Source organism: Chinchilla lanigera, unplaced genomic scaffold (genome assembly GCF_000276665.1).
Source record: "Chinchilla lanigera isolate Chin_1 unplaced genomic scaffold, ChiLan1.0 scaffold00085, whole genome shotgun sequence".
Taxonomy (NCBI): Eukaryota; Metazoa; Chordata; class Mammalia; order Rodentia; family Chinchillidae; genus Chinchilla; species Chinchilla lanigera.
This window is the reverse complement of record NW_004955486.1, coordinates 4,274,876-4,287,859: the sequence shown is the minus strand read 5'-3', so window position 1 is coordinate 4,287,859 and position 12,984 is coordinate 4,274,876. Positions and strand designations below refer to the sequence as shown.

Sequence of the window (12,984 nt, the reverse complement as noted above, 5' to 3'; positions counted from 1 at the left end):
GCGTATCCGTGCTTCTGGTGGGTTCTTGGCTGAAGGTGCCATAAGCATGATGTCCACCAGAGGGCGCCTGAGCTCCTGACACACTATTCCAGTACTTTCTGCAACGTGGGGGTTTTTGCCAATGAGGTGGACACCAGCTACTGCCAAAGATTTGATGAGGCTGAAGTTTTTGGTGGTATTGGGGAGTTTTTTTTGGTGCTGGGAATCGAACTCAGGACCTTGTGCTTGCCAAGCACGTGCTTGCGCCACTGAACTGTATCCCCAACCCAGTGTTAGGGATTGAACTACACTGAGCTGCACAAGCATACTTTGGTTTCTTGGACACTGGGACACCCAACTGACCAGGCTATCCTGCGTAGCTGGGGTCACAGGCCTGCACCACCACGCCCAGCCGAGGAGCGGAATCGATTCAAACACGGATGCAGGAGCCCCTGGACACCTTCCCCAGAGCAGGCTTCCCGTCACCCGCCGGCTCTGCTGGGTATCGCCCAGGGGCACACAGCCGCATGGCTTGGGACCCAGGTGCCGCCCCGCCTCACATCCTGCCAGCAGCAGGGCGTGCGGATGTTTTCTAGAGATGTGAGATCGGTGTCGCTCTGCCTTCCCTGGGACCCGTCCTGCCCACGCGCGCACACAAGCGCCCTCCCGGGATCCCGGCCTGGTCGGTTTCGTGTTTTGCTTTTGAGATGCAGTCCCTGCACACGTGCTGTTCTGGGCGCCAGGGCATTTATTCCACAACAGAACCACTGGAGACTGGCCGGGGGCACACAGGGCTCCAGACGCGGTGGGACACGAGGTGGCGGGCACGACGAGCAGAGCTGGGGTCTCGGGCTCCGGGAGGCCCTACTGGCGTCTACAGAAGCGGTGGCGGGAGGGGACCTAACTACCTGGGCCCAAGGCCTGGGTGCTGCCTGCCTCGGCCTACTTGCCCAGGGGGTTTCTGAAGTTCCGGCCGGCGAACTTGGCCTTGCTGCCCAGCTCCTCCTCGATTCTGGGGGACAGAGGGCAGGTTAGAGCCCAGCAGGGCCCGCGCCCCACACAGCCCGGCTCCCCGGGGCGCCTACCTGAGGATCTGGTTGTACTTGGCCAGGCGCTCGGATCGGCATGGCGCGCCGGTCTTAATCTGGGGAGAGAGCGGCGGAGTTGGCGGGCGGCAGACACCTCTCGGGGGGACCTGAGAGGCTGGGGTCTGGGAAGCCTCTGGCTCCCGTGCCACCGGCTCTTACCTGCCCGGTGCTGAGCCCCACCACCAGGTCGGCGATGAAGGTGTCCTCCGTCTCCCCGGACCGATGCGACACCATGACGCCCCAGCCGTTGGACTGCGCCAGCTTGCACCTGGGGGCCAGGAAGCACACAGACGCCGTGCCTCAGTTTCCCTTGGCACAGTCCTGCTGCCCTCTGGGCAGGAGCTGAAGGCTCAGTGCCTGGCTTTACCAAGAGCAAAGCTTGAAAGCCAGGCGTGGTAGTGCACACCTGCAATCCCAGCACTCAGGAGGCTGAGGCAGGAGGACTGCCGAGAGCTTGAGGCCAGATTGAACTACAAAGGGAGACAACCCCAGCAGGCAACCCCATCCTGCCCCTGGGGTTGGAGTCCAACAGAGTGCTTCCCAGCCTGGTTCACGCAGAAGCCATGCTGTCCACATGACACAACGCTGCAAGGAGCCGGGATCACCACCGTCCCATGCTCAGCGTAGCCCTGTGGTGCCGCTGCCTACGTTTAAGGCCACGGAGGGAAGCCAGCCCCAGACACTCACGCCTGCAGGGACTCGGTCACCGAGCCGATCTGGTTAACTTTCAGAAGAAGGCAGTTGCAGGCCTTCTCGTTCACGGCCTTGGCGATGCGCTTCGGGTTGGTCACCGTGAGGTCGTCACCCACCACCTGGATGCCGGCGCTGGCCGTGAAATTCTGCCAGGCCCCCCAGTCGTCCTGGTCGAAGGGGTCCTCGATGGACACCACTGAGGAGGGACAGCCGCAGTGCAGGGTGTGAGCGGGGCCAGGGACGACACCGCCCACAGCTCCTGTCACCACCGACCCCTGGCTTCCGGTGCCCCCACCTGCTGTTTCCCCAGAAGGTGACACTCGCCCAGCAGGGGGTTTGAGCCTGGTGCCAGGCACACAGCTCAGCCCACTCGGGGCTACACACTGCAGAAGGGAAGGGTTTACTTTTCCATATGGCACTGAGGGCTGGGGATGTCGCTCAGTGGTGGAGCTCTTGCCTGGTACGCACAAGGCCCTGGGTCTGAGCCCAGCACCACCACACACAAAGAAAAAAAAGCAGAGTCGGATGTGGTGGCTATAATCCCAGCATGCATAAAGCTGAGGCAGGAAGATTGCTTTGAGTACCAGGCCATCCTGAACTACACGTTGAAATCCTGCCTCAAAAAGCAAAGAAGCGAGGGATAACACTGCACACCCCAAACCCCAGCCCCGGAGGAGGCCGGAGAGGGCCGAAGCAGGATCCCAAGCAGAGCCCAGCCTGGACAACTGAGCGACTCAGGGAGACTGTCTCACACTGAAAACAAAAAAGGGCTGGGGATGCAGCTCAGGGCACTCCCAGCGCCACCAAGAGAGAAACTAAAAAAAGGAATTACGACGTACAATGGTTACGTGCACCGTCTGTGACCCGACTCCTGGGCCTTAACTTCTGCTCCTGCATTCGCTGTGTGCCTCTGGGCCCATTATTAAGCCACCTGTGCCTCAGTTTCCCTCTTAGCCCTGCCCAAGTCCCCGGGGCCCTGCTCACCTGGGTAGTCCTTGATGAAGGACTTGTAGAGGTCGCCCAGCTGGTCCGGCGAGATGTACCTGCTGGGGTCGTCGGGGGACTTGAAGTCCAGGTCGTACTTCCCGGACCTGAAGAACTCGGATGCGGCCACGTCCATGCCGATGACCACCTTGTCCGTGTAGCCGGCCTTCCCGATGGCGTTCTTCAGCAACTCCAGGGCTGCGGACATGGGTGACAGGCGTCACAGGCGGGCAGAGGGCAGCGGTCACGCAGGGACAGGAAAGGGAGGGCACCTGTCCCTTAGGAGAGTCGCAGCCACTCCTGGAAAGTGGCCTCCCCTCGGCAAATGCTCCCAAGTCCAGCGCCCAGGGACAGCTGCACAGGCCAGGAGGCCAGGAGGCCAGGGCAGTCACAGCGAGCAGCCACACCAGCTGTCCCCAGGCCAAGTTTAAATCAAGCCCAGGCCGGGAGCCAGGAGGGAGCCCCGGGCAGCCAGGGCCACCTCGGGGCTGTCTCCAGGGGCAGCACAGTCTGGCCTGACCCCGACAGGGCACAGAGCTGCCGCCTGGCCCCACGGTCCCTGGCCGGGGAGGTCGGATTGTGAGAACGTGGTTTTGTGCAGAGCCTAAAGCAGCAGCTTCACACAGCGAAGCCGACATGCTCTGAGCGCTCTCTCCCCGGCTGCCCTTGACGGGAGCAGAAGCATGCCGCAGCATGGCTCAGCCTCTTAAAGGAGGGCTCGGGCCTGCGCAGAGGCACAGCCTGAGGCAGGTGGGCTGCAGGGTCTCGGCCAGCCCGGAGAAATGGAGGGCCCCGTCTCCAACCTGAGAACCGCCTTGGACCCTGCCTGCGGGCACAGCCCTTCCTTTACCTTCCTTATTCTCCAGGATGTTGGGCGCAAAGCCACCCTCGTCACCCACGTTGGTGGCGTCCTTGCCGTACTTCTCCTTGATGACGTTCTTCAGGTTGTGGTAGACCTCGGCCCCGATGCGCATGGCCTCCTTGAAGCTGGCCGCGCCCACCGGCAGGATCATGAACTCCTGCATGGCCAGCTTGTTGCCGGCGTGCGAGCCGCCGTTGATCACGTTGAAGGCCTGGGGCCAGGCAGGGTGGACAGGTCACCGTGGCGGCTGCGCCAGCCCTCACTCACCCCAACAAGGACAGCGTCCCTGCCCCCCCCCCCCCCGCCTCTCGCACAAGGTCCCAGGACCCACTCACAGGGACCGGCAAGATGACTTCGGTGTTGCCTGCCAGGTCGGCTATGTGGCGGTACAGGGGCACCCCCTTCTCCACGGCGCCCGCCTTGCACACCGCGAGGGACACCCCCAGGATGGCGTTAGCCCCGAACTTGGCTGCAACAGAAGGAGGTGAGTCAAACTTTCCACTTTTCCCTGGCGGATCTTACCCAGAGACTGTCCAAGCAGCGACACTCTCTTTGTTCTATTTTTATTCTGACACAGGACCTCGCGGGTCACTGTGTGATGCAGGCTAGGCTTGAACTTCAGATCCCCCAGCTGAAACTCAGGCATTTCTTATTTGCCTCTTTCTCCTGCAGGCCTCAGGCCTGCACTGCGGACCCGCCCCCTGCTCCATGCAGACCCACCTGTGGCCCCCGACAAACTCGCAAATCCCCCCAGTGCTGGATCACAGAGGGCAACCTTTTCTCTTTGTTTATTTGTGGTGTGGGGATTGAACTCAGAGCCTCATGCGTGCTGGCAAACCCTCTACCACTCAGCCACACGCCCAGCAAGAGGGCAACCTTTGAGTTCAAAGACTGTAATCTGGGTGTGGTGGCACATGTCTATATTCCCAGCACTTAGGAGGCTGAGGCAGGAGGATTGCTGTAAGCAGGACCTAGCCTGAACTACACAGCAAGACCCTGTCCCAAAATAATGCTAAAAACCAAAAATGCAATTTTTAAAAGCAAATAAGCCAGGTGTGGGGGCGCACGCCTGTAATCCCAGCACTAGGGAGGCTGAGGCAGGAGGATCGTTGAGAGTTCAAGGCCAACCTGGACTACAAAGTGAGCTCAACGCTGGCCTGAACTGCATAGTGAGAACCTGTCTCAAAAAGACAAAAAAATAAAAATAAAAGCAAATAAACGGGAAGAAGCTGGGTGTGGTGGCACATGCCTGTAATCCCAGCACTTGGGAGGCTGAGACAGGAGGATCACCATGAGTTGAGGCCAGCCTGGGTTATAAAGTGAGTTTGAGGCCAGTGTCAACTATAGTGACTGGGGGAAAAAAAAAAAAAAAAGGAGCTAGACCATCCCTCAGCTCCTTCCCAGGCGCTTTGCTGATCCTTGGGACCCACCCCTGACCGCAGCAGGGCACTCACATTTGTTCTCCGTCCCGTCCATTTCGATCATCAGCTTGTCGATCTTCTCCTGCTCCACGACGTTCAGCTTCTGGAGGGAGAGGGAGGCTGAGGCCTGCACAGCCTCTGCTCCCCGCTATGGGCCCCACGGGACTCTGGAGCCCCCATCAACCCGCGCCTGATGTTAGCTTTCCAGGCAGAGGGCAGATGGGGCCTCGGCGGTGGGCCGTGGGCTGAGCAAGACAAATCGCCTCCCCCTTTAAGGGGGTCAGGCCTTTCTCTCAGCCAACACCGAAGGTCCCGGTCCCCCCAAAATCCAAGGTCACCTCACCCAGCTGGAGGGCCAGCCACAGGCCATGGAAGCTCTGGAGGGACACACACGTAACAAAGCCACTGTTCGAGGCGGGGCTTGTGGCTGCCTCTTGGGTAAGAGCCATGCTCACAATCTACCCTGACAGGATGCGTGATTCATGTTTTTGAGACAATGTCTCACTACATATAGCTCATCTGGGCTCAAACTCCCAGGGATCCTCCTGACTCAGCCTCCAGACACTATACTGGGATTATAGCTGTGCATCACCATGTCTGGCCCTGGGTACTTGCTTTCTGCAGGGAGCCCAAAATCACTGAGCAAAACATTTGATGTGGACCAGGGATAGAGCTCAGTGGTACTGAGCCTGCCTGGCAAGCGCTAGGGTGTCAGTTTGATTCCCAATACTACCAAAAAAAAAAAAAAAAAAAAGAAAGAAAGAAAAAAGAAAAAGACTAATCAAAACGGTTATCTTAGCTGGGGATGCCAGCATATGCCTGTAATCCCAGCACTCGCGAGGCTGAGGCAGGAGGATTGCAGCGAGTTCGAGACCAGCCTGGGCTATAAAGTGAGCTCAAGGCCAGCCTGAACTGCACAGTGAGACCCTGTCTCAGAAAGACAAAACAAAACAAAACAAAAAACAGGGGCTGGGGATTTAGCTCAGCGGCACAGCGCCTGCCTGGGAAGTGCAACCTTGTGAGTTCGATTCCCGGTACCGGAAAAACAAAACAAAACAAAACAAAACAAAACAAAACGGATACCTTGGTGAAGACTCTTGGTAAAAAAATCATAATGTGACTTTACTGCCTCAAAAAATAAACTGCCTCTGACTCCACCACGCCACTAACCATCTGGTATCTGTGGCCATTTTACACAGCATCGCTGGAAATAGCAGCTGCCCAGGCAGACAGGTCGGGGGCCAGTCCTCACCCACAGCCCCAGGGGTGTGAGTTCCCCAGGCGAGGTCATGCCTTGCCGGGCACCAAGGGACAAAAACAAGGTGTGTGTGGAGGCGTCTATGGGGTGGGAATAGACAGTGCACAGAGGCAAGCGGAGTCAGGAACTTCTTCCTCAGGGCATTCAGTGGAGAGGGACCAATTAAAGCGTGCCACAGAGGCCAGGCACAAATAAGGGAGGATAGATGACAAGGGAGCACCTCCCCTTCCATCCCTACACAGGGTGAGGTCGGGGACCGGTGTGCAGAACAGGGCGGTGTGGGCTGATGGAAGGGCCCCTGGGCCTCCTACAGGGGCTCTACTTCTACCTGCTGCGCAAACTGAAGTTATGAGTAAGACTTTTCCCCTTTTCTTGGTGCTGGGGACAGACTCCAGGCCTCCCCGCTGAGCCCCAGTGCTTTGAGGAAGAATTTTTCTGGGGAGTTGGGGTCTTGTGATGTTGCCAGGCTGCTGTGATCTCCTGGGCTCAAGCCATGGGCTTCCTTCAACCTCCTGGGTGGCTGGGACTGGCATGTGCCACCATGCCCGACCGACTACAGGGAGGTGCCAGTGAATGAGTTTCACTGTCAGAACTGAGCCAGCAGGAGGGCATGAAAAATTCCAAGCTCTGATGTCACCGTGGCCAGTGGCCAATGAATACCTCAGCCACCCTGAAAGGTCTGCTCTTCACATCTGGCCCTTCATTCTCTAAACGTCAAGATGCTCTGCAGGGTGCAGCGCATGGTGGTGCATACCTATAATTTTAATACTCTGAGGCTGAGGCAGGATAATCGCCTGAGCTACATGGTGAGACTTTGCCTCAAAAATACCCAACCTCTCCCAAAACAGGATCGTTACAGGGGAAAAAGCCAAGGGCAGAGACAGCTCCCATTCCAGGTGCTATTAGATGCGGGCACACAGGTGGGAGTTATGTCATGCAGATGTCCCTCACGCACCACACACACCGGGATCCCCCGGCTTCTGCAGCTCTCAGAATGAGCTCCTCTGTGAACAGGAGCGGCCCTGGCCTGGGACCGGCTTTGGGGGCACCGATGGGCATTAGTGACTTGGAGGCGGGTCCTACCTTGCTAACCAGGGCAGGTGCAATAGTTTTATTGATGTGCTCAACAGCCTTTGACACACCTAGAAGGAATAATCAATCGATTACCGACATGAGTGAACAACTACAGGCTTGAGCAGCGCTGCTAGAGAACCGCTGAGGCTGCGGGCTGGAACCCCGGGACCTCGCCTACGCCCTGCCCGCGCCCCCGGAGGCGGGTTTCAGCCCAGTCTGAGCGCTTGCACCTGGGACAGCACAGGTTAGAGCCGCACAGTCCTTGCACACCCGAGGGGTTAGTTCACACCATGCACCAGGCCACGGCTGGCGCGTTACCTGCGTGCACAGGGCTGGTGCCAGGAACTCATTGATATACTTAACGGGTCTGGAGACGCCTGCCCCGCCGGGAGGACAGAGGAGAGACTCAGAAAGGTGGAGGGGGAGAGACAGGCAGAGCACAGATGCGAGAGACAGTGGCAGGGGCCAGGCACGCCTTTGCAGACCTCTGGGCTCTCCGTGCCCTGCGGATGTGCTGCACCTGAGCCTCACCCCAGGGAGGTCGCAGGGTCCCACCCATGTGCCTGGGATTCAATTCAGTCAGCAGCCCCGCCCCCTCCCTGGGGAAAGGGACCTGTGTCCTGAGTATCAGGTTTTTCCTGCCCCAAAGGAGGCAAAATGCAAGAGAAACACATGGAATGAGGACGCCACTGTCCCCAAAGCCATTTCGTGGTCACTGCTGTCATTGCGAGTGTAAACCCTGAAGGGCAGCCCAGCCTCACCCTTGCCCAGGTAGCGGGTCTTGTCATTGTCACGCAGCTCCAGGGCCTCGTAGATGCCAGTGGAGGCCCCGCTGGGCACAGCAGCTCGGAAGAGACCTGCAGGAGGGGAGAGATGGCAGCTGAGAAAGACTGCTCGCCCCCACTCGCAGGGGGCAGCTGTCACCGGGTGACGCTTCACTTCCTTCTACCAACGGCAAAGCTCTAGCAGCCGCTCTTCCTGCCCTTCGGGTTTCCTCATACTGCGACGCGGACCCTGCTGCGACAGATGGACGCCTACAGTTTACTTTACTGAGAACGATCCTGAGCAGAGCTTCTAGAACTTTCACGTGCCCACGGGCCACCTGGAGTTTGCTGAAATGCGGATTTTAGCCTGGCCGATGCTGCGGGCCTATATTCCCAGCACTCCGAAGGCTGAGGCAGGAGGATCATGAGGGTTCAAGGCCAGCCTGGGCGACATAGTCAGACCCCATCTCAACGAACAAAACAAAGACCAAGCAAGCGGGTCCCGCAGGTGAGGGGCGCTCACAGCATCCCAGGAACCCTGGGAATTCACATGAAGTACGCGCCCGGGAGACACTGGGCTGCCTGCAGCAGGCTGGGGCAGGACTGGGGATGCGGGGAGCAGGAAAGGGCTGGGCTCCTGTCAGGGCTGTGAGTTGACGGTGACTCAGCTCTGACTGGCAGATCCTGTGAGCCTTGGGGTCTGGGTGCCTGCCAACTGCACCCACCAAATCTACTTATGAAACAGCTGGAGACAAGCTGATTTTCTTAAAGGTTTTTTTTGAGACAGTCTCTCAGTTGCCATGGCTGGCCTGAAAACTGCAATCCTCCTGCCTCAGCCTCCCACGTAGTGTGCAGCACTGCCCAGGCTTTTGGTAAAAGCTCGTAGGAAGGTGTTTTGCACAGGAAACTCTCTCTAGGAGACGTGGTCAGGGAGAAACGAGTGCCTCTTCCGAAGCCCAGAAGCCCACTGCGCTGGGTCCCTGCTCCCTGGACCAGACGCCAGCACTGGAACCACACAGGCCCGGGCTCCCCTACAACCACTTTCCTGATAGAGGGAAGAGCTCGCCCCATCACAGGCCACCTGCTTATTTGGTCACAGTGAGCTGTGCAGCCAGCAGGGCACCATGGGTCCTTTTAGGGACAAGGTTCAAGGTGTCACCTTACTGTCCTGACTCAGTGACCGGGGAGCCACCTCTAGGTCCTCATGAAGCCCGAGGCGAGACTCCTCTGGGACCACCCCTTCCCCGTCACAACTCGTCAGCGTGTTTCGGGGACACTTTTCTTTGCCCAGAGCACTGCAACTGCAAGACTATTTGTTTATTTGCACACTTATGGGCTGATTTTTGAGACAGGATCTGGCTACATAGTGCAGGCTGGTTTTGAACTCCTGAGTGCTGGGATTACAGGCCTGTGCTGTGGCGCGCAGCCCAGAGAGACCCACTGTTACATGGAGCGGGGCAGAAGGAGCTGTGGACACCGAGGTGGCACGTACCTTTGGAGGTGTAGAGGTCAACTTCAACAGTGGGGTTCCCACGAGAGTCAAAGATCTCCCGGGCGTGCATCTTGAGGATAGACATGTTGGATTTCTGTGGGGAAACAGTTCATTATTTGCAGATAAGCAAAGCATCCCTCACTCCTTCTAGGAGTCCCTTCTGGGGGCCCTGGGACCCCACTGGGCTAAACACAGGATACAAGAAGCCTTGACAGCTCTGCAAAGCCGGGGACTTCATCCTTTAAAGAGAGGCCGGGGGCGCTGGGGGTAGCACAGGGTAGGGTCTGGCCGGGTGTGCTCCGGCCGTGGCTCCATCCCCTGCGCTGGAGACAGAACAGGTTGCGGTCTGGGGGCGCAGCTCACAGGCAGAGCGTAGAGCACGCGCTGCCCATGGTACAATCCCTGGCACCAACAGAAAAATTAAGCAAAATAAAAACACTCAGCTCTGGAAGGCCTCGCCCTAAGCCCTCAGGCCTTGTTCTATGAGCAAAAACAGCCCAAGAACCATGGACCGGGAAGAAACCAAACTGAGGAAAAGATGAACGTGGAAGCCATGCAGAGCGGCTCTCAATGGGTCACTGTCACCCATTAACAACGGGGCTTGGCAGGGGGAATGGAGGGGGACCGAGGACAAGTCGGCAAGGCAGCCAGGACGTGAAGGTCACAGCAACACCACATAGGACAAAGCAAAAAGGGGAGAAGCCGAGATTAAAAAAAAAAAAACAAAAAACTAGCTTTTCTGCATGACAGCAACTAAAGAAGTCTGGGGCATAGTTATAATTCATTGCAGGAAACCTGAAGTAGCACCGTGGGCTGCATGGACAGATTTGACAGCTACTTGAGTCTAAGGGTCAGGAGTAAACAGTCCCTTGCTCTGTGATCATTGGTAGTGCATTTTTGGGCTCTTGCAAATTTCACAGTGTTTGGGTCTTTAGCAAAATGTGAGACATTTGGAACATCACATTTTCTTCAAAAGGCATTTACTGTATTTTTTAAAAATTTATTATTTTTTTCATTTTACTGTATTTGAAAATCAAATGCGAAATGTCATGACTTGTAAGTAAAGATTTTTTTAAAAATATATTTAGGGTATCAGTATGTAGCACAGGCTGGACCGGAACTCACAGCAATCCTCCTGCCTCAGCCTCCCAAATTCTGGGATTACAGGTGTGTGTACAATGCCTGGTTTAAAATAGTATCTTTGAACGCCAAGGGAAATAGCTTCTGTTAAGAACATTTAAAGAAAAGGTGGGAAAGTTGGGCGTGGTAGCTCTCGCCCATAATCCCAGCACTTGAGCGAGGCAGGAGGATCCCGAGGAGTTGGAGGCCAGTCTTAAATACACAGGCAGATCCTGTCTCAAAAAAAGCCGGGCGTGGTGGTTCACGTCTGTAACCCCAGCACTTGGAAGACTGAGGCACGAGGAGCGTTGCGAGTTCAAGACCAGCCTGCATTACAAAGTGAGCTCAAGGCCAGCTTGAACTATGTAGCAAGAGACCCTGTCTCAAAAAAAAAAAAGAAAAAAAAAAGAGGAAAAAAAGGCATTTGCAGTAACAAAGAGGAAATAACACCCCAAAGAAAAGCCCCCTTTTTCCTTTTTTTCCCTTTGGGGTGCTCTAAAAATAAGGCAATCCATCAAGCTGTAGAATAAAGTGGATGAAGAGCAGAACTGGTGCTCAGGAGCTATTGTCTAGCTGAGCTTCCCGGGCACCTTCTCTGGAATGTTCTGAGGCGGGAAGTCCCACCATTTTTTTTTTAAGTTTCAAAACCACTTCTGTGGTTTTGTTGTCCGCGTAACGGTGGAGTTCTATTCATCCAACAAGAAAAAGCCACCTAGTTTTTATCTACCGTGCTCTGAAAGGCAAATTTGTTTATAAAGCCATTCTTGAGTTTTTAAATTCTAGCGGAGCTTGCCAAAATTGGGTTTTGGCAAATGATACTCGGGCACATCTCCCTCACCCCAGGGCCCCCCTCTGGCCATTTCTGGTCAACCTCCCCGATCCTCGGGCGACACGGTTTGACTGTGTAGACTTCAGATGCATCTAACAACACGTCTTTATCTCAGATCCACGGCCCTTCTCGTTTCATTTCAGGGACAAAAGATGAACTAACCAGTTTCACATAAAAAAAAAAAAAAAAAAATGTGATTTATCTTTAAGTCGAACGCAAAAACTGTGCTCCAAAGTCATTCAAGTTCAGGGAGTGTAGGCCGGGAAGAGGCCTGCGTTGAACCCGCACCAGGGGCACAGCACGTGGACCTCAAAAGGCCAAGCCACAGCGGCTGTGGCCAGCCAGGAGGCCCCAGCCCCTCCCGCCTAACGTGGGGGCGGTCCCCCGCAGGGCCCGCTAGCGATCCGGCCGCCCAGCTCGGTGCCACCGCGGAGCGGACCAGGACCGCAGGCTGTGCCTGGAGGGAGCTGGGGCTGCGGATTCCCGGGGACCCGGTGAGGTCGATCTCGGTGCCCTAGGCCGTGCCCCGGGCTCCGGATGGACAGTGGCCTTCCGCTCCCCAGGTCCGCTACCGTGCGTGGCCGGCGCGCGCTGGCCCCGACCTTCGTAGGCTCCGGGGTCGCACGTGGATCTGTGCCGGGCCCCCGGGGGTCCCACGTGGACCTGCGCTTTGCCGCCCCAAAGCATGGCGAGCCCCACAAGTGTGCCCGCCGCTGCGTCCCAGGGATCCCCGATCCTGCCCGGGAGAGCGGCTCCCACGTGCCCAGGGCCGCCACGCCGACCCCGCGCCGTAGGACTCCCTACCTGGCTACCGGATCTCGTTGCCCAGGAAGAAAGGAGCGGGTGCTACAGACACCGAGGTGCGCGTTAAAGTGGCGAGCTGCTCTCCGCGCCGCCCGCCCCGACTTCCTGCCAGCTCGCGAGGTCCCGCCCAGTGCCCGCCCCCGGCGCCCGCCCACTTCGTCTGGGCCTCGCCATTGGCCAGGCGAGCCGCCGCTCAGAACCTCGCGGGAAGGGGCGGGACTGGGACGGCCGCTAGGGCAGAGGGGGGCGGGGGCGGCGGCGCCGGGCCGCGGCGCGGGCGGGCCTAGGGGCCTGTGGGGACCCGGCTGCTGTGTCGGGGGGCTGGCGAACTCCCAGACCGGGACCCCGGATCCGAGCGGGGCCTGCGGAGCCGAGGGCGGCAGGGGCGTGGCGGGGCGGCGGGCATGAGGGCTCGGGGCCTCGTCACGTACTCCGAGTCCCGCACGCGCTCGGCGTCGCTGCACGTCCGGCCCCGACCTTGGGGACGACCTTCGGGCGCCGCCCTACTGCGGACCCGCCCACCGCGAGCCCCGAGCCCCGCGGCGTGGAGACGTTGGGCGGCGTGGCCGCGGGCCTCGTGCGCCTGCGCGCCGCGTCCGTGCCCCTGTGCCGCGAAC

At 58.0% G+C, this 12,984-nt stretch overlaps 1 protein-coding gene across 2 annotated transcripts; it reads right to left on the bottom strand.

Moving 5' to 3' along the window:
- Positions 1-707: 707 nt before the first annotated feature.
- Positions 708-12,489, bottom strand: Eno1 (enolase 1, (alpha)). Of its 2 annotated transcripts, none has more exons than XM_005404051.2 (12): positions 12,368-12,489; positions 9,616-9,709; positions 8,121-8,216; positions 7,678-7,736; positions 5,061-5,130; positions 3,942-4,075; positions 3,595-3,817; positions 2,745-2,942; positions 1,755-1,956; positions 1,227-1,335; positions 1,065-1,123; positions 708-991 (listed from the first exon to the last, which is right to left on the bottom strand). In XM_005404051.2, exons 2-12 carry the CDS (start codon positions 9,698-9,700, stop codon positions 922-924), a joined length of 1,305 nt encoding a protein of 434 aa, XP_005404108.1. In that variant the 5' UTR covers positions 9,701-9,709; positions 12,368-12,489; the 3' UTR covers positions 708-921. The 2 variants fall into 2 exon arrangements, with proteins under 2 accessions (XP_005404108.1, XP_005404105.1); XM_005404048.2 differs by lacking the exon at positions 7,678-7,736 and adding an exon at positions 7,369-7,427 and having other exon boundaries at positions 12,368-12,488.
- Positions 12,490-12,984: the final 495 nt, after the last annotated feature.

Excerpts from the sequence above, each read along its gene's own strand:
- Eno1 (XM_005404051.2), bottom strand. The coding sequence starts at position 9,700 with ATGTCTATCCTCAAGATGCACGCCCGGGAGATCTTTGACTCTCGTGGG. Across the intron at positions 8,217-9,615 it reads TGACCTCTACACCTCCAAAG|GTCTCTTCCGAGCTGCTGTG; the intron begins GTACGTGCCACC and ends CCCCTCCTGCAG. Across the intron at positions 2,943-3,594 it reads CATCCTGGAGAATAAGGAAG|CCCTGGAGTTGCTGAAGAAC; the intron begins GTAAAGGAAGGG and ends CCATGTCCGCAG.